The sequence below is a fragment of the Oreochromis niloticus genome, linkage group LG7 (assembly GCF_001858045.2).
Source record: "Oreochromis niloticus isolate F11D_XX linkage group LG7, O_niloticus_UMD_NMBU, whole genome shotgun sequence".
Classification (NCBI taxonomy): Eukaryota; Metazoa; Chordata; class Actinopteri; order Cichliformes; family Cichlidae; genus Oreochromis; species Oreochromis niloticus.
Genome location: NC_031972.2, coordinates 35,373,821 through 35,393,762, shown reverse-complemented (window position 1 = coordinate 35,393,762; position 19,942 = coordinate 35,373,821). Strand labels below are relative to the sequence as shown.

The 19,942-nt window shown below is 41.5% G+C and overlaps 2 protein-coding genes across 7 annotated transcripts; both read left to right on the top strand.

The window, feature by feature from the left end:
• Nucleotides 1-2,538: 2,538 nt before the first annotated feature.
• hsdl2 (hydroxysteroid dehydrogenase like 2) lies at nucleotides 2,539-11,834 on the top strand. The gene is made up of 10 exons (XM_003440209.5): nucleotides 2,539-2,700; nucleotides 6,196-6,359; nucleotides 6,451-6,549; nucleotides 6,657-6,771; nucleotides 9,555-9,658; nucleotides 9,744-9,842; nucleotides 9,919-10,185; nucleotides 10,567-10,716; nucleotides 10,829-10,957; nucleotides 11,033-11,834. The coding sequence occupies exons 1-10, from the start codon at nucleotides 2,684-2,686 to the stop codon at nucleotides 11,146-11,148; spliced, it is 1,260 nt and encodes a 419-aa protein (XP_003440257.1). The 5' UTR covers nucleotides 2,539-2,683; the 3' UTR covers nucleotides 11,149-11,834.
• A 2,160-nt stretch (nucleotides 11,835-13,994) lies between these two features.
• LOC109202858 (uncharacterized) lies at nucleotides 13,995-19,588 on the top strand. Of its 6 annotated transcripts, none has more exons than XM_019361393.2 (2): nucleotides 13,995-14,372; nucleotides 18,334-19,588. In XM_019361393.2, the coding sequence occupies exon 2, from the start codon at nucleotides 18,409-18,411 to the stop codon at nucleotides 19,462-19,464; it is 1,056 nt and encodes a 351-aa protein (XP_019216938.1). In that variant the 5' UTR covers nucleotides 13,995-14,372; nucleotides 18,334-18,408; the 3' UTR covers nucleotides 19,465-19,588. The 6 variants fall into 6 exon arrangements, with proteins under 6 accessions (XP_019216938.1, XP_025764320.1, XP_025764318.1 ...); XM_025908535.1 differs by having other exon boundaries at nucleotides 18,041-19,588; XM_025908533.1 differs by having other exon boundaries at nucleotides 14,794-19,588.
• Nucleotides 19,589-19,942: the final 354 nt, after the last annotated feature.

Genomic DNA, 19,942 nt, shown 5'->3' with positions numbered 1-19,942 from the left:
AGTAGTAGACCTTGGAAAACTAATCAGACTGTTCTTTGAACTGTAATCCTTCATTTTCTTTAACTTCATCTAACTGAGGACATACCAGCTGTAGCCACCATCACATCATCCTCTACCATTACACTATTTTAAAAAAGGTCCAAGAAGCTCCAACAGTTCAAACACAGTCCACAGGTCCAGTTCAGGGACTCAAATTAGCTGAGGTGAAGCCTAGCAGGTAGCTAGAAGCTACAACACCTGTCTGAGGCCCCACCCCTAATAATGCAAACTCTAAGCCTTAATACAATTTAATCAGGTGAGTTATAAAGGTGAAGATGTAAGGAGCAGCATCTGATGGTGAAGGTAGTGTTTAAATGCCCAGGGTGAACCATCCAAAGCAACAGACAGTGCACAAGGGAGGTGAAGAGGAAGGTGGAGTGGGCAGAGATGAGTGGTAGATGTGTGAAAGGGAGGGTTTATAAGCTTGTAGTGAGACCTGCTGTGATGGATGGTTCAGGGATGGTGGCACTGACAAAAAGCCATGAGGGTGAGCAGTATGGGCAGGGTTAGAAAAGAGCACATGAGCTCAGGCTGAGCAATTTGGAGACAAAGTCTGAGGGGAGGCTGAGGTGTTTTGGACATCAGACCTCAGACATTTGATGGATGTACTGAAGGAGGACATACAGAGAGTTGGTGTTTAAGGCCCCTAGAGTAGCAGCTAAAGAGGAAACAGGTGAGTTATACAGGTGAGTTATACATGTAGTTATGAAGAGGGAACTGGACAGACACCAAACCTCCTTGTATCAGTGTGTAAACATGTTTTTTTTCTGATGTAAACTTGGACGTTTCAAACCTGAGAATCTGTGAGGACTGACTCACTACCAAAACCTGCTTCATGTAGACATTAGAACTGCACTTTTGAGTGCTTCATTTCTGGTTTTTAAGTTGAACCACTAGTTTTAACTTGATATGGTTTTGGTTTTGTTTTTTAAGACTTGATTCAAACCTCTTCTTGTGTTGTGTATAATCCACTAGCATGTTCTGTATTCCTGCTGTCTTACTACTCATATTTTATTCCTTGCACAGTTGGTGTAGTACATTGTACATGTACAATGACAAAGAGCTAATCTTCAATTTGTGATTCATTTCCTGTTTAACCTGCTCTCATCTTAGTTCCACCAGCTGTTCTTTTTGTTCCGATCTGTGGAAAAGAAAATAGTTTACGATATTACACCTCCGACCCTCAGTAAATATTCTGTACTATACTATAGTTTGTAACATAATTAAGGATAATTAAGGTTATTTCCTGTGGTTCCATATCCCTTCCTGTTATTACCTTGCTACAGCGAAAACTGTTTCCTGTGTCCTTTTTGGTCTAATTGTTTTTGTTTTGTGTACCCAGCCTTGTGAAGCTGTTGGATGCAGATATCTGGAAGGGGATGAACAAACTTCCTTCATTTGTCTCTTGATAATAAATTTGTTCATGGTGCCACAGGTGGACAGTTTGTTCCTGTTTTTCATAACATTTTCAGCTCAGACTAGAATGTTGTTTTTGGGGTTTTTTAATCAAATATCACAGTGCACAATGCTTAACTCTGTCCAAGATTGATCACAAAATGTCCTCACTGTCCAACATGTTTCTCCTGCAACACCTTAGCTTTAGCACTGCCAACTTCAAATTGAAGGTCTTGCATTTTTTTTGTTGGTGAAAAACAGGAACTCTAGCAGTTTGTAGCACAATTACGTTTTTTTTTTCTTGTTTGTTCGTTTGTTTGCTTTTGTTTTATGTTTAAATCTAATTAAGGTCATGTTTAACATTTGCTAACTCTACCTCAGTTATTGGTGCAAACCAAGGTTTCAACTGACTTTTACATAAAATATTTTTAATGGGTTATTTTAACGAGGTGACATTTTGCTGCACAGTCTTAAATATGCATGAAAATGGCTTAAAAAACATTTTCTGTTTTTTGTTTTTTGTTTTTTTTTTAAGTTGTTGTTGTTGATCATTTGAGCTCATCACACCACCAAACCGACCGTACCCTCTCCCTCCTGCTGACCCTCCTTAATTTATCGCATTTTCTATTTCTCTTGAGTCTAGAAGTTCTTGAGTTCTTAGAAATATTAAAGTAATCTGAGAAATTATTGGATATAGTTTTTTGACTCAAGCATGGGATACGGGATTTAAATTTAAAAGGGAAAATGTACGCTTTTCAAGTTTTTCAAGAAAACCTGATGAAATGGAATTTAAAAAATATATATTTTTCACGGTTTCAGTGAAGAAAAATCTACAAGAAACAGTCAAAAAACCCTGTGCAGCTTTTGGTTGCAGACCTGTGTTATTGGGTCTTTACCTTATAATATGATCATCACCTTTGTGATTTCGCCCATGAATAAAAAATCGAATTGAACAAAATGCATTATTTCACAAAAGTTAATCAATTTTCAGCAAACTTTATGTAATAATAATAATAATAATAATAATGATAATAATAAATTATAATCTGATCAATGCATCAATAATAGATCGATAAAACGTTTGAAATCTCATCGGTATGCAGACCGGAAGTTGTGTGTGACTTCCGGCTTCGGCGTGGGGCGCTTGAATTGGGTGAAAGGTGAAGAAGACGACCCGCAGCCACTTTGTGCACAAACTGTGATCGCTTCCTGTACATTTCAACTCACCTGAGCCCACCTGAGTCCCACCATGCTGCAGAACACGGGGTGAGTGCCTTCTCCTGCACGCGGAAGTCTATTCGAAAAGTTCCCTGAATAAAGTCCGCGGCTCACCCGAAGGGTCGTCACGGGGTGAGAGGCAGCCCTGGAACAACCGGAGGTTTAAATGAATAAAACGGCTTGATTTTCGGGTTTTAACGCAGCCGAATTAATGGTGAAGCTTTCTTTTTTGTAAATGTGCTGTACGTTGTTCTGCTTCACTTGTCGTCTGACTTTTGAGCAAGGGATTATAAAGTTCAAGATTATTGTATTGAGTCTAGTGACAGTTGCTTATTCACGCATCTCGATGAGATTCTACCCTTGCATGCAAACAGACTTCTGTTCAGAAACTTGTGTGTGGTCTGCATTTATCAACGGCCTAATTTAGAATTCAGAGCAGGCCGGAGAAAAGCTGTAGAACTGTAGTGTATGTAAACAGATTTAAACCGGGACCTCACAGGAGAAGAACTGAGCTGGTAACATCTACAGAAAGCCTACATTGATTTAAATTACAGGATCTTATCTGCAGCGTCTGGTCACAGGTGATCAGTCAGAATTCAGCTTAAACGTTTAATAGCTGCATCAGCATCCACTCGATGTGGCCATTTTTATTTAAATAAACGTTTATATTTCGAACATAGTGGAGCCGAACTAACTGTTATAGCTTCGTGTTTCAGAAATAATTAGCAATTTGGCTCTACTCTGCCCTTTGACCTCTGAGTTGTACAGTTTAAAGCGCAAGATGTTCTAAGAGGAGTTTGTAGCATTAGCAGTTAACATGTAACTACCTCTAGCTGTTAGCTCTCGGGTTAATTAAACCCTCTCTGCGCGCCTTTATTTGTTTTTTTTAGCAGGAAGATTTTGTCCGGAGCTCGTTTCTGGACTGAGACTTATGATTTTTGTTCGAACAGCTGCCGAACGCAAGTTAAGCTAACCTGACAGGAAGTGGATTTTCAAAATAACACCATGTTGTTGTGTAAGTTTTTTTTTGTTTTTTTTTTTTACCATTAAAACCAACAGAAACTAGCATATTTGGAATTAATAAATAATTCAGACTCCTGTGTATGTCAAATGTATACATTTAATTTAATCTCAAATATGACCTGTAGAAACCACCACCTGCCATCTCAATGAAGTTTCTTTTCATTTTTAAGAAATTAAAGTATCCCTTTGTTTCCTGTTTTAACCCTCTGGGCTCTATCCTGGCCATTTGTGGCCACTTCACTTTTCTTTTTTCAACCATTTTCGTTCTGTTAATGCAAATGGAATGAAACTTCCCAAAGGTCTATATTTTTCTGATTTTTTTTAATTTTCAACATCAGCTCCTTAATAATATCAATAATATACAATATACACCAAATTGTTCCTCTTGGCTCTATCGTGGCCATTTTTGGCCAGTTGAAACCCATTATAACCACCTTTATCAATTCCTTGTTATTGACAGTACTAAATCATGCAATTTAGGTAAAATTGCTTTCATTCTAAACTCAACACGTGAAAATTGTAGTTTTTCATGTTTTTTTTTACCAAATTACATCATTTACCCATTTTTGGCCAAGCAAGCAATTTCATGTAATATTCCTAGTTTCCAGTAGGGGCCTTTGATGGCTTACCACGCTCCGATGGACCAAAAGAATGACACAATTTTGACATAGGTTTGATCTTAAGGATCTAATAGTTTGTGTTTGTGAGTGACATTGCAGTACAAACAACCCGAGCCCGAGCAGCTAATGATGGAAAAGAACATAGGAGCATTTTCTGAGAACGAGGAGCCGGCGACTGAGTGGATCCCTCATGACGGGAAAACCGTGTGGGTCCCACTACTGAAGAGAGACTGCTCTACAATCTAGTACCCAATGGTAGCAAACCAGGGCTCACCCTGTATGCAATTCCCTGCAATAGCAGCCTGAGATCTACTTTTGACTTTTTAAAACAAAGGAGATCTTTTAGCTGTGCACCCTTACAAACCTGCAAGAGAGGCAAAGGTGTGAGGATTGGAGGATTACAGATAAAGTGGAGATGTGAACCTACACCAGAATAAAGCAATACATAGCATGTTGGATGACAACACTGGAAGTTCTCAGGAAATAAAAAAGGGAAAGGAGTTCAGACTCCAACGGACAGAGGAGCTCCAAGGACAACATCTTCGGTCACCTTGGCAGAGGAACTCCTCAGATGAAAACTGGCACAGGGGAAACAACCCAGAGCTACCTCCCCAGCTCCTCCAGTTGCAACAGAGGAAGATTTTGTTGTCTGTCTTTGGCTTCACCAAAACTACCAGGGCGATATCCCACATCCCAAAGCAACGGAGGAATGTGCTTCTTTTGAGCACAACACACAGGGAAGCAGCAGTCAGTGATGGGAAATAGAGGAAGCCTGGAAAAAAAGAAGCAATCCTGGACTAGAATAGGCACAAATACAGCTTGGATAACCTAGAGCAACCACTTTCTCCAGCTGTGGAAAGTGTGCCTACAAAAACCACTCTACTGTGGTTAGCACATCTTGCTGCTGAGGATGCACACACACTGAAATATAAATTTTGATCATTTTAGTGGTTATTTGGTCATTAAATTGCCTTTCTGGCCACTAACACACCATGTGTGATTTTCTTTTTGGCCATTCATCCAAAAAAATAAAGTAAACTAAAAATAAATCATTGTTACTGTAGTGACCTGCAATGATGATTAAAAAGAATATTAGGTTTCATCATTCATATGCTGAAAAAATGTGAACTTTATTGCTATTTTCCCCCCAAAACATAGTAATAATACATAATCTGACTAGTATTCAAAGGGTATAATTTCTTAATTTGAATTATATTTTGGTTTTCACGAGTAGGACCGGTGGTAATTTAAAAAATCAAATCAATGAAAGTAGAAAAATGTTTTACTATATATTAATTTTATAGCATTTTGTAAACGTAAACAGGGGGTGGCCATTTTTGGCCACGAACAAGCTGAGAGGGAGTTTTTATGTTTTTGCTCTCCCTGCACAAAAATAGCAATGCATTATAATCAGTGTTGATGTGGATCAATTACATGGCTCAGACTCTACTATTAATAATACAAGAAATTCCAGTAGCAATGCAAATATATAAAATTGTGAGATTTGAGGTTGTCTTCCAACTGGTGCAGTGGACAAAAATAAAAATATAAAAAGTAATAACAATTTTATATTTATGAAAAGAACTGAAGTAAGTTAAAAGCTTTATGCAGAAAAAATGGCAAAAAACATAAAAATAATAAAAATCAAAGAGCCAATCTGTTGGTGGACACTTGGCCATGAATAAGCTGAAAGGGTAGTGATTTTGAACAAACCCAGAGGGTTGATCAGGATATTAAACATTTATCTTGAAAGAAAAATGTTTTTAACTTTAATAAAAACTAAAAAATGTAGGGTGGATCATTTAGCTTCTTTTAATTTTCTTTTGTCTTATTTTCACTGTGCACATTGAGTGGAGAGGGGAGGTGTTGGCGTATAGGTTAACTTCTCTTCCTGCTGCAGGAAGCTAGCTGGCTGCACGCTCTTCATCACCGGAGCGAGTCGAGGAATTGGGAAGGCCATCGCTCTGAAAGCTGCTAGAGATGGTGCAAACATCGTGATTGCTGCCAAAACTGCAGAGCCCCACCCCAAACTGCCCGGGACCATCTACACCGCAGCACAGGAGGGTGAGGCGCTGACGGGTCAATAGGTTAACAAGCAACCTTTGTCTCCAAACTTTTTTTCATGTGTGTCTGTGTGTGTGTGCGCATGTTGCAGTGGAGGCGGCGGGTGGGAAAGCATTGCCTTGCGTGGTGGACATTCGTGACGAACGGCAGATCGGAGATGCTGTTCAGAAAGCTGTTGACGCGTTTGGAGGTAAAGACACTTTTTTGAAATGACCTTTAATCAGAACAGGAAGTAAATTCTATCCTGGCAACACACCGCCTTATCAGTGACATCATCAGTTCTTGTCTGATTGGCAGGCATCGACATCTTGGTGAACAATGCAAGCGCCATCAGTCTGACGGGAACTCTGGAGACGCCGATGAAAAAGGTCGACCTGATGCTGGGAATCAACCTGAGAGGAACTTACCTGACGTATGAGCACATACCTGAGTTTGTTTTTTAAACAGGAAGTGGGCTAAGACGCTTAAAGCTACAGAAACCCATCCATCACACGCGGACACGATCGGTAGTTCCAAGTCTGTGACAGGTCAGAACAGGTAGAGCAGGTAACCAGCTTGTCTCCTGTAAACTATGAGTTCACATAAAGGAAGTTTGTTTACAGTGAGGAGTTACAGATGACTGTTTGAGTCCCAGAAAGGCTGATCAGGGTTAGTCACTCGGCTCTGAGTTAATAAAAGAAAGCTGTCATCACAACGGCAACCGACAAATAAAGAGCAGAGTCTCCATTTTTAATCCAGTGGATCATAAAAAGATGATAAATGTTTCCATGTGACCATGATGATGTGAGTGCAGCAGCATAGTTAAATTTCCTGTGGCTTTAAACTAAAACCCTGTGACTTCCAAACACACTCCACCTCACGAGAAGTGTTTACCAAAGTAAACATACAGGGTGTCAAACAGTTTCTACCAGGAAGGTTTGAAACTGAGCAAAGTGACACAACTCTCAGGGTGGTGTTTTTGTCTCCAACTGGAACTAAACCAGCAACCTTTTGTTTGCCAAGTAAATGTGTAAACCACTGCACACCTGAGCTGAAGTGCTCTAAATATCACAGAAACGACTTTCAGTGCTTTTAGTGGGAATAAAGGAGCCACATCTTTTTATCGCAGAGGAGACAGACCATGCTTTAGGAGATGAGCTCACACCGTCTCATCAGGCTGTGGAAATGCTGCTGGTGTCTTTTGATTTCCCAGCAGCAGGTTGTTAAACGTCGCACTGCTGTAATAACTGGTTTGCATGATTTATATAAATTGTTCAGATCATGAAAGATTAACTTAGCAAAGTGGGTTCAGTGTTTACTGTAGTGCAGTTTACATTAGTAATAATGTTTCAGCCTTTAGGATTATCATGAACTTGTTTTACTTCAGGTCAGTGGAGATAACATGGATGGAGGGAATTTTAACATGGAGGAGGGAAAGGTTTCACCGGATCACTGCAATAAGACATCGGTTGCTTTGTCTTTAAATTTCCACGTAGTGTGGTTAAAAGTCAGTGCAGTCAGATTCTCTGAGCACCAAACGTCACGTTTCACACCAAGCTGAAGGTAAAGAGGTCTCGAGTACGAGGTGCATGTCTGTTTAAGCTTCTTTAACCGTCTGTCCTCAGATGTACCTGCAGTACAGTTGAAATTACACTAGGTGGCGCTCAATAAACATAAATGGGTGCAACAGCAGTCTTTCTATAACATCATAATACAGCTCTCCATAACCACTCCTGCTTGAGAACTTCATGAGCCGCTGGTATGAGCGGAGATAGATCAAACCTCATTAAGCAGAGGTTTGATCTAAACATCAGTCATGGTTAAAGTGGGACTTGAACTTTGGACTTGCGGTGTTCTAAACCACGCTGGTAATCCACCACACTGCTCTCTGTGTGCGTCAGAAAACGATGTACTGTGATTTAGGTGTTATTAGTTATTATTGGAGTTGAGGAGACAGACGGTTTCCATTTTGCAAGTCGGTTATGGAGCCACATGTCCTCAGAGTTTAATGAGACTATGGAAAAATTCCAGAACTCGATTCCTGCTGAAAACCTTACAGTGCTGCTAGTATAGCTCAGCCGGCTGAGCAGGTTACACCTTTGCCCTGAGGCTAAGTCAGAGGCCTTGGTTTGAGTTGGGATCAGGCTATTTACTGTGTGTGTGTGTGTGTGTGTGTGTGTGTGTGTGTGTGTGTGTTTTTACTCCTGCATGCGCTCTCGTCTATCCTTTCAAAATAAAGGCTGAAGAGCCCAAATAAATGACTGAAATCAAATTTTTTTTAAAAACAAAAAACAGATACTTTGGTGACTTCGAGCTTCAAACTTGATATTTTTAGATTCTGTTGAACATTTTAAATTTTGCCCTGCAGCATTTAATGACTGCATAATATTTGAACTTGGAATAGTGTCTGAACAACTCATAGTGCAAAAACTATTTAAACTGCATTTTGTCCAGTTTGAGATTTTTAAAGTCATTTCAGATCCGGTTGTACTGATGGATGAGAGTCAGAGTGATCAGTGACAACTCTACTTTTAGCTATTTATTCAATAAATCTGCCTCAGCATGGGCTGTACACATCATTATCTCAGGCTAAACTTTCTCGTATCCATCAGTGAAAATCTGGCTGTGAGGCCACGATGGGCAGGTGGTATGAGTGCAGGTGTAAAAAGAAGAGCTGGGAAGATGTTATGAGATAATCTTGCTGCTCAGCTGATATCTGCCCACATCTGTTCACAGTAAAGAGAACTCACGCATCACTGTGAATGTGAAAACATGTCTTCATGCTGGGAGTTGGGAGTAAACTCGTTGTGTGAGCGTTTGTGTCTTTTCGCTATTAGAGGGTGAACGTGCCGACACGTAGCTGCGTGTCACCTCCCCTGCCTCCTCTCAGCGTCATCAGTATCACTCATCAATGTAACTTTAACCTTTAATCTTTGAGTAATTTGTATAAGGTTGACAGCCCTGTCAAAAAAATAGATGCTCCTCATTTTAAACTGGTACTGTGTGAGATCTTGTGTTGTGGTGCACTGCATGACCAAAGCAGCACAGGGCAGTGTGAACTAGAGCAGAGTGTAGTGTATTCATGTAGTCAGATTCAGCTTTGTCTTTCAATTAGAAAACAAGACCTTTAGGAAAACACATGTGTGTTACTGGAGCAGGTTATCAAATACACATGTGGACAGTAACACGTGTTTGATGGGCGTCTGTGTGTTTCAGGTCTAAGCTGGTCATCCCTCACCTGCTGAAGAGTCGGAATCCTCACATCCTGAACCTGTCGCCGCCCCTCAACCTGAACCCCGTCTGGTTCAAGAACCACACCGGTAACTATAGCAACCATCTGGCCATGTGTCCCATCATGCATCTGTGCAGCCTTCACATATCTGATTTGTTTTTTTGTTTTTTAAGCCTACACGATGGCGAAATATGGCATGTCCATGTGCGTGCTGGGCATGGCTGAAGAGTTCAGAGGTCAAATTGCCGTCAACGCCCTCTGGCCAAGGACTGGTGAGCAGCTGTTAGCATTGTTAGCATGCTAACACTTATTTTGTAATATTAACCCTACTCTGTGTTGTTGCCATAGCGATTCAGACGGCAGCCATGGACATGCTGGGGGGAGATGGCGTCGGTAAACAGTGCCGGAAAGCTGACATCATCGCAGACGCCGCCTACGCCATCCTGTCCCGTCCGAAGGATTACACGGGTCACTTCGTGGTGGATGAGGACTTCCTCAGAGAGCAGGGCGTCAAAGACTTCGACCAGTACGCCGTCCAGCCGGGTCACCCTCTGCTGCCGGACTTCTTCCTGGACGAGACTCCAGAGTCACTGGTGGAGAAGATGGAGCAGCATGGTAAAAACAAACACACCGCCGGATAATGACACCTATCTTGTCTAAAAGATAGATCAATAAAGTAAAAAATTAATGAAGCGACTCTCTTAAATGGAAACAACAAAGGAATTCAATAAATTAAAATCTAAATAAAATGCAGTGTAATAATTTGTGGTAGGAGAAATACTTTTAGCAACGGTGACATTATCAAGTGTAAATGGGAACATCAAGTTTATTACCCTGTAGCTCTTTTAGGCAGTCACCTGGAGAAAAGACTAAAAGTAAAAAAAAATAAAGACGTTGGCTTTGACTGAGATGATTTTTGACCACATTAGAGGAGGCCGACCCTCCCGCAGCCCCGGGCTCTTCACCATTTTAATCACTTTTTTTTTTTTTTTCTAGGGGCAACCCCAGCCTTTAAACCACCATCCTCATCATCACCCACGCCCACCTCTGGAGGCCCAGTGGAAAGCACTTTTGATGTCATCAGAGGAGTCATTAATGAAGACGTTGTAAAGTCTACCCAAGGCGTCTATCAGTTCGACCTGTCAGGTAACAGGGATTTAAAGGTTCAAGTCCAGTGGGCATGTCTTTAACACTTGTTTATGTCCACTTAAGGAGATCCAGTGGGCGTGTCTTTAACACTTGTTTATGTCCATATAAGGAGACCACACTGGTGTTTGGTTTCTGGACTTGAAGACTGGCTCGGGCAGCGTGGGGCAGGGCGAGCCCCCCGCCAAAGCTGACGTTGTCATGAAAATGGACTCCAGTGACTTCAGCAAGATGTTTTCAGGTAACCTGTCACCATGGCAACAAAAAATATATGATTATAGGAACCATTAGTGAAGCTGCTGTTTTGTTATTTTAGGCCAACTGAAGCCTACGATGGCATTCATGTCAGGGAAGCTGAAGATTAAAGGAGACATGACGCTGGCGATCAAGTTGGAGAAACTAATGAACCGCATGAATAAGGCCAAACTGTGAAACTGAAGGCCCCGCTCACATGCATACAGGCTCCACCCTCTTGCCCTTTGTTGCTGTACATGTTGCCTTAATAATAAAAACACATTAAGACATCAATAAAATGGCATTAATAACAACCAGGGTGTGTACAATACCTTCCTTCAGGTGAGTTCAGGAGGTAGCCAATCAGAAAGCAAATCAGAAGAAAGAAGCTCCTGGGCTGGAGCACCAAAAGCTGTACTTCCTCTAATGTCCACCAGAGCAGTGGTCCCCAACCCCCGGTCCATGAGTCGTTTGGTACTGGGCTGCGAGAGTTGAGACTCGGGTGTGAAAATTTATGGTTTTCAGGGTTTTTTTATAGGTTTTTATTGTTAACTCGGTTTCCCTGATTATTTTCCTGTGTGTTATGAATACATTTTCTTTTTTTTGGTACTGGTACAGGTTTTATTTTGTTGTATTTATCCGCGTCACCTTAAAGGCTGGTCATGAAAATACTGTCAGACATAAACTGGTCTGTGGCGCAAAAAAGGTTGGGGACCGCTGCACTAGAGGTTTCAGCAGTAACTCCGTCCCTATAGAGTCCACATTAAAATGTCCAACTTTACAGCAGAAATAAACGTGTTTACAGCCTGATGCAGAGACTGTTTTGGTCTATTGATAATTTCCTCTCGATAACAGCTGTTGTGACACCAGCCACATGTCAGACATCAGTACTACTGCAGTGTTACTATTGCTGGAGTGTATGCAGGGGATTAATGCAGTACTGACTATTTTTAATAGTTCTGTCTTTCATATTTTGAAGTGAATTGTGTTTTCTGTTTTCATATCAGTAGATATAAACACTAATGGAGATGATTAGATTTTAATTGCAAAGAAATGAAATAAATACAGATGGATGTATTTACTATTTATTTACTGATTATTGATGCGCCAACTAAAAAGTTTCCTTCAACAGCATTAAGCTGATGCCTAATGATGGATGTGTGTCTTTGGTTTGACCCTGTTTAATGCTGAATAAGGTCTTATGTAAATCTGCAAAAGCATGAGTAGCATTGATAGTATTTACTATATTATTTAGATTCATTTGCAGTTTTGATTTACTGCTAATAAATCAGTTTGGGACCTGTTTACCTGCTAAGCAAATGCCAGGAAATTAAATCAGGTTAATTTCTGAAGTTCTTCATGGTCCTAAAAACAGAAAGTACTTTTATTACACACTTACAAAAAAATTCTAAGATTCCTGAGTGCATCATCTTTAAAATGCAAAACCCAAGTTAAAATGCATACATTTTTATTCATACAAATGGGGAACACCAGGGGGCGCTGCTGCTCTCCAGGCGCCCTGATTGTCTCTGACTTTAAACTGTGACGCTGCCAGTGTCCAGGAAGGCTTCAGTGAAACTTTCTGCTAATGATTCAAATCTCCTGTGAGCTCTGTATGGTGTACCATGGTGTAAAACACAACTAAAAACGATTTGACTTTATAGAACATCTGTAAACAGATGTTTGTAGGTTTCATGGGTCATCTTAATTTTAGAGGCTTTTTTTCTGTCTTGAATTCTAAGTGTTTCACGGATGGCTGTAGACACTCACTGGTGGACCGCTCTCCTGATCTCCTCTTTACATACTGACAACAATTTGAACCACAATTTTAAATTTGCAGTCGTAAATACATCAGACCTGTAGCTGCCGATTTTCACTCTGGCTCTAGTCTGACATACCTCAGCCTTTTCTCCCTGTTTCCAGCCCTTAACAATGTCTTCTTGACAGCCACCATTCTGACACAATTTCTGATGAGATTTCAGTGAACAGCAGACGATGAGCTGAAGGTCCAGATGCAGCTCTCAGGTCCTGTGTCAGGTCTTTGCTCAATGTTTTTCCAATTCCAGAACTTTGAGATACTGTTTGTCTACTGCAGTTTTTTTAGGCCTCATACTTCTGTCCTCCACTTGCCCAGTTTCCTTAAAATTTTTAAGGACACACTGCACAGCATGCCAATATAGGCTTAGGCTAAAAGCCTTTTGGAAATCACCTTGTTTTAGCAAAAATACTTTTTTTTATGGCTGTCTGTGTCATCTTTAGCACTTTTATCATAGATTCAAGTAAGGAAATGAAAAACATTTTGCTACTGAGTGATAGCAACATCAGGAAAAAGGAACAAGAGAAGCAAGCCCAGAAATACCAAGGGCTGAGAGGAGGGTGAAGGCAACAGTGGTGCCTGTCAGAGCACTCGGTGCAGTGACCCCCAGGCTGGGCAAGTGGCTTCTGCAGATCCCAGGAACAACATCCAAGATCTCTGTCCAGAAGAGCGCAACCCTAGGAACAGCTAAGATACCGAGCGGGACCCTCAAGCTCCCAGGCCTACAGGACCTGAGCGTGAAGGATAAAGATCGTCTGCATTTAAGCTGACGAGGAAGTCAGCTGAAATGCCTTGAAATGAAATGCCTTCTTCTGACAAGGAAACTGAAGGAAAAAGTGGTACATTAAAAACCACTACACAGATGTCTACTAAGCAACCTGCTAGTAGCCAAAGTGAAGCAGCATTACTTAATAATATATTAGCTTCAGCAGAGACCATCAGAACTCTGTCAAATGCGGCAGCTGGGGCAGCAGCCTGTTGCAAGACACAGTCAAGCTAGCCGCACCGCCAGCCGCACGCACCTACAATCCAGTTGCACTTTTCTTACGCATATTACGGTACAGGTGCGGACTGGCTTAGAAACACTAGTGTCTTGTGGATACTGGCATTTTTCACTATTTTACTTGTCAATCCCCATGAAGTTTTGAAATATTAGCTATACATAAATGCCAGTATCTAGAAGACACTCAAGTTTCAAAGCCAGTCGGCTCCCGTACCGTAATATGCCTAAGAAAAGTGCAACTGCGGCTAGCTTGACTGTGACTTCGAATGTGAGGGCTCACTTGACCACAGTCTTGCAACAGGCTGCTGCTGAAAGCGTTCAGTAGTGTATGTGAGAGATACAGTTTCAGTAGTGTGTGTGAGAGTGTTTCAGTGGAGTGTGTGAGAACATTTCAGTAATACCTCATATAAGCAAGTTTTTCCACTTCTGTTGCCGTGCCTGAGCAGTTTCTGTTTGTTTAGCACAAACACAAATGTTTATTTTGAAAACCACAACCCTGCTGGTGTCCATAAAAAGACTCAACTGGCTAACAGTCAGTTTTGCTTGGTGTGAGACGGAGTGATGAGTGCACTCTGGGCAGCCTCTTAGCTTCTGCAGCAGCAGGTGAGAACCAGATCATTATTACTGTATGCTTTTTTTTGTTTTACTTGCCGGTTGGCAAAAACCAAAAACTACTTCTATTAAGAAAAGGGTGCATTAAATTATATCCCTTAAAAAATGTCAGTTATCAATACTGTAGATCTTGATATCATGAATACTCTTAATATTTATGTTGGTAAGGCCTTCCTGTTATTTAATGTACTTGTATTGTCTGCCTTCGCATGGAAATATAACTGCGTATCATCTGCATATGTGGCACTGACCTGGGATTGTTTTATTGTGACAGGTCAGCCCTTTTGTATCTGCTTGTCACTCAGTGTTTTTCATATAAGGAAGTGACACCAGCTGTCACTGGAATGTATGGTTCAGCGTAGATAATGGCACACACACCATACAATCAGCTGTTACCCTATTATACTTTCAGATGTGGGATAGGTGGCTTGTTAAAACAAGTCAGAACATATGAAAAGCCTCTGTGGTGGAGGGATGGAGTGGCTTTTTCAGGGGACAGTAGCAGGTAAGCCTGGCAGGCACAGCTTACATCCATCACCCTAACCACACCTTCCTGATTTCAGTAGCTGCTCTAAGAGAGAGAGTTGGCAGACAGAGCTGTGTGTGCTGTGGAGCTGAACTGGAGTGCAGCTGGAAAGCTGCTAAAGCAAACTGGTTGAAACACATTATAAATAAACGAGCATTCATCTGGAAACATAGCGTGCGAGGTCCTTCCCCTCACAGTCTCCTGTTTACTTACATTTTGATACCAGCTCACCTTCTAGCCCTGATTCCTTCTGAGTCTAAATAAGTAAATATTTTGAATACCAAATGTTAAATTTGAGATTCTGTTAACTCAAGGAATTAAAACAAGTTTACCCAGAATGCACTTGTTAAAGTTTTCTCCACTGAATTGTCAGAAAACAGATCAAACATCGAGGGTACCAATGTTCACTTCTGTTCCTCTGTGTTATAGAAATCATACTGGTGCAGTTCTCAACAAGAATAACATTTTGGTTTTAGACTGTGACACTTAGAGTGGGTTGCAGATTTTAACAGAGCCTAAATGTCTTTTTTAGCCCTGAAACTGTCATGAGGATCTCTGTACCTACAAATGAATAACAGCCTAAAAATAGGCTAAAAATGTTATCTTTGAGCCTTTGAATGATACTCAGTACTGTCAGGAGCTTGGGCCTTAAAGATTAAGCCTCTGGGGAGCTCTTGAGCAGACATAATTCAGTAAACAGTCCACAAGTTTACTGGCCCAGGTGTTACTGGTGTTGAAGGTGTTGGCACAGAGGTCCAAAAGGGTCAAAGCTGAAGGAGGAAAGGTGAATTTGCAGGCTGGTTCAGAAGCAAAACAAATAGGCTTAGTGAAAGGACACAAGTACTAATGAGCCTGAACAAAACTATGATGGCACTGCCAAAGAAATCTGGCAAAGAGCAGGTGGAAGAGCCTGCACTTAAATGCTGAGGGTGAGTGATGAGTAGGGATAAACTGTAGGATTATCTGCAGTCGGTTTAACCACGTGTGGGCTGGATGTTGACCACGTGTGGGTTTTAAATTCTTTGAAGCATTTATCGGCTCTAAAGTTAAAAAAGATTTTTGTGGGGTTAGGGACAATACAGGTGACTCTTTTAGAAACAAAAACGTTTAATCAAAAATGGAAATGAGCTTCCTCTGAAGGGCGCCTGTGCTTAGCTTTAGAAATTGGTCGAAAAGCTCAGTTATTCAGAAGGAGCTCAGAGTAGAGCCTCTACTCCTCCACCTCAAAAGGAGCCAATCGAGGTATTATGAGTATCTGACTAGGATATCTCCTGGGTGAGGTATTCCAGGCATGTCCGAAAATGGGAAGAGGGCCTGAGGAAGACTTTGGACATGCTGGAGAGATTTTTACCTTGGGAACACCTTGGTGTCCTGCTGGAGGAGGTGGCCGAGGGGTGGGAGGTCTGGGTGTCCCTGCTGCTCTATGTCCTGGGGTGGCAGTGACTGGATGGATGGAGTTTCATCAGCACCTTTTGCCATTTTCTTCACATTAAGAAAACTGTGCTATATAAGACTCCATGATTTCTGTTCATGTTTACAAAGAGTCCACGGAGAGTCAATCTGCTCACCCAGCAAGGATTCGGCCCCACCACTCTATGCACTTTTTTAAAAGTACCATTACTAATCATTTAAAAACAATCATTTCAACAATATATAATAATAAGAGGATCCAAGATGCTTTTTATGTATCTAAGCTGTTTTGTTTGTGCCTTGCTTACAGACAGATGAGAGAGATAAAGTTTATCTGGTAGCAACCTATGAATCAATCTGTGTTATCCCTTAATAACACTTGTGCACACACCTGTCTGTTTACCTGATAACTCCATGGTAACCTTAACTATAGTTAACAATATTTACTCTCATAAGCCGGTGATTCCTCATTCTGAAGTTTCAACACTGCTCCTGATTGTGTTTGAGTGCAGATCTACTCATAACCAATTATAAAGTATTGTGAGATGACTCAGCGTGTCCATGTGCAACCATGGGTGTGTTATGTTTAGTTACCATCATAAACTGTGTGATGAAGCTGTGGTCATTTAGAGTTTCAGCGTTAAAAACAGATCGGGGTATGTTTGTGTGAACACTCACGGTGTTTCCACCTGCACCTGTTTGTTATCAGCTGACAGCAATCCAAAATCACGCCTGCGAAAGCTGGTGTGTAGTCTGTTACAAACACTTAAAAACTCCTCAGGTATTTTTTTTTACTGTGTTTCCTCGATGCTTTCAGTGAAAAGTGGAAGTAGCTTTAGCCCAGACAGACCTGTTTTCAGTTCAGGCTAAAATGTTTCAAAACCTCTGAGCTATTGTTCTTCCAGATATCACAGAAAAAAAGCAGACTGCAAGACTCCTTTAATAGTCTGAAATTTGTCAGTAAACCTTAAACTTCTTTGATGTGCTTGAAAAATAGACTCAAATATTGATTTTAGAAGACATAATGACTCTTTCATTGAGAGTCATGCTGCTGTAAAATGAGAACAGGCTGGTTTAGGTTTTTCTTGCTGAAATAAGCATTCTCCAAAAAAGCCTTTATCTAAGTGGCAGTGTATAGTCAAGCATTAATGGGGCCTTAAAGTCTTACTTTCAGGAAATACTTGCTTTGAACTGTGTGCTGATAGCAAGCTGGGTGGTCTCCTCTTACCTGGAGGACACAGCATCCATGATTTCCAAACACAGTGTGAGATTCTGATTGGTCAGACCACAGGACAGTTTTCCACTTGGGACTTGGCAGAGTGCTCATTGGTGCACTCTGTTTTTTTCTTTACAAGGAAGAGTCTGAGCTTCATGATCCAGTGATGAGCCATGTCCATGTTGGAGGTGTTCATAGGTGTTCCTGAACACCACCAACATCAAAGCTCTGCAGCCTGATCCCCGTGTGCACAGATCCTCTGAAGCTTTTCATCCCATTATGAACCACAGATGGTGGAATCCACTAATTCTTAATGTTCTCACACAGTCTTTCACTAAACTTGGATCCCCTCGCATTGAGATTTACAAAGACAGCAGAAAACTAAATTTAAAAATAACATAAACAAAAATTTTGAAAAACACTTAAAAAATACAAGCTGCAGACTTTTGACAAAGTAAAGACTTTATGGAAAGACAAGTTTTCCTAAAAAATCTTTTTTTGCTTCAGGTGTTTTTTGTTCTGATGCCATCACCTGGTCTGGGTGTTGGTTGCAGCAACCAGATAAAGGGCTTTAACTGCAGTTCTCTGACTGAGCAAAGTAAGAGCAACCTTTAACCTGAGTGTTGATTTTAAAGATTCAGTGATTTTAATATGGTATTGACCTGATTTTTAATACACAAGTAGGGCTGGGTAATGAAGGTCATGATAAAAATGTTTGTATGAGGGTCCTCATCCCTGAATAACACTTTTGTTTATGACCATAATGTCTGAATTTTTGACTGTTTACAATTATGAAACAGCACAAAACAGTCCAGCACAGCTTTCCAGTCTTGTTGCTGCCATCCTGTGTATCAGAACTATTACTACCAGACCAGATGGAAATAACACTACCAGGCCCGACAGAGGTCACACTGCCAGGCCCAACAGAGGTCACACTGCCAGGCCCGACAGAGGTTACATTGCCAGGACCAACGGAGATAACGTTGCCAGGCCCGACAGAGATCACATTGACAAACCCAATGGATGTCACACTGCAAGGCCCTGCACTCCCTACACCTAGGACAGTCAACATCAGTCCTCAGCCTGTTGTTCTGCTTGGAATGGTTGATGCTAGGCCCTCTCCCAAGATTGATCTGCCCGGGGCCTCCCCAGAGTCCTCTCAGCTAGTGGATGCTTCTGTCCCTGCTCAGCTTGGTGCCTTATTTATACCCGTCCTGCCTGGTGACAGTCCCCAGTTCTCTGGGGTCCTGCAGTCGGCACCCTCGGTATCTGAATCTGACCTGGCTTCCCATGAGACTGTTTTGCCTGTACCCAAGCTGGCCTCATTTGAGACTACGTACCTCGTACCAGAAATGGCTAACTCTGAGCCAATATATCCTGTGCAGTCTGAACTGGCTGACGTTGTTAATCCTGTGCCCGAGTCAGCTGAATGTCCTGGGTTGTTTGAACCCAACCGTATTGTGCTGTCGGACACAGATGCACCTGAGGCTGAGCATCTTCTGCTGCTGCCAGATCCTGAGCCAGAGTCTGCTGAGCTGTCTGAGTTGGCCATTCTTGGGCGCATGTATCCTGAGCCCAAGCTGACTGTTCCTGAGCTTATACTTCCTGTGCCAGCTAAACCGATGACTGTGTTACGTACCTGGCCTCAAGACGGGGTCCGTCTCCACTGCTGGACATTTCCTACGCTGCTAGAAGGCCTCCATGTCTGCTGCCAGCTTCCAGCCCGGCTTCCTGCCCGCCCACCCGAGGAGCTCCGTGTCTGTTCCCGGCTTCCTGCTTCCGAGCGTCTCCGTCTCCATTGCTGGTCATCTACACTGCTTCGCTGTCGCCCGGGTCCTGCTATGGTTCCAAATGCATCTTATGTGCTTGGTTTTTTGTTACTTAATTTTTTTGGACTTTGTAACCCCGGACTTTTGAACGCGCCACATTAAATCATACTGACCTCATTAAACTAACAGCTGTTGTGGAACTGAACACCTGCCTACTGGATGGGATAAAGAAAGTGTAAATGAAATAAAATATTTGGAGGAATACAATAAAGTGTTTCTCATCTTATTCAGCACTTGCTCTACAGTTTGTGAAACGCTCACAAAATGTGATGAAAAAAAATGTTGATGATCCTGAACATGAATCTGCCCATTTTTTTATTCCTTTGTTTCTTAATCATCCATCAGCTCTCTGTTCATTTGCACAAGGTAAAGTTTTCCTGGTTTATAGGACTAAAAAAGGTGAGTACGCCACAAAGAACCAGTCTTGTTTCCTTTCTTATCTGTTGTTGACACATTTTGTTTCTGCTTTTCATTTGAAATCACATCATTTTAAAAAAAAATATCAGACCAGTCTCATCACTTCTAATTCATGTTCTTGTACAAATCAACACATGTATCAGTTTGTGTAAGTGAAGTGAAG

Excerpts from the sequence above, each read along its gene's own strand:
- LOC109202858 (XM_025908535.1), top strand. The coding sequence starts at position 18,325 with ATGAAACAGCACAAAACAGTCCAGCACAGCTTTCCAGTCTTGTTGCTG.
- hsdl2 (XM_003440209.5), top strand. Across the intron at positions 6,360-6,450 it reads CTACACCGCAGCACAGGAGG|TGGAGGCGGCGGGTGGGAAA; the intron begins GTGAGGCGCTGA and ends CGCATGTTGCAG. Across the intron at positions 10,958-11,032 it reads CTTCAGCAAGATGTTTTCAG|GCCAACTGAAGCCTACGATG; the intron begins GTAACCTGTCAC and ends TTGTTATTTTAG.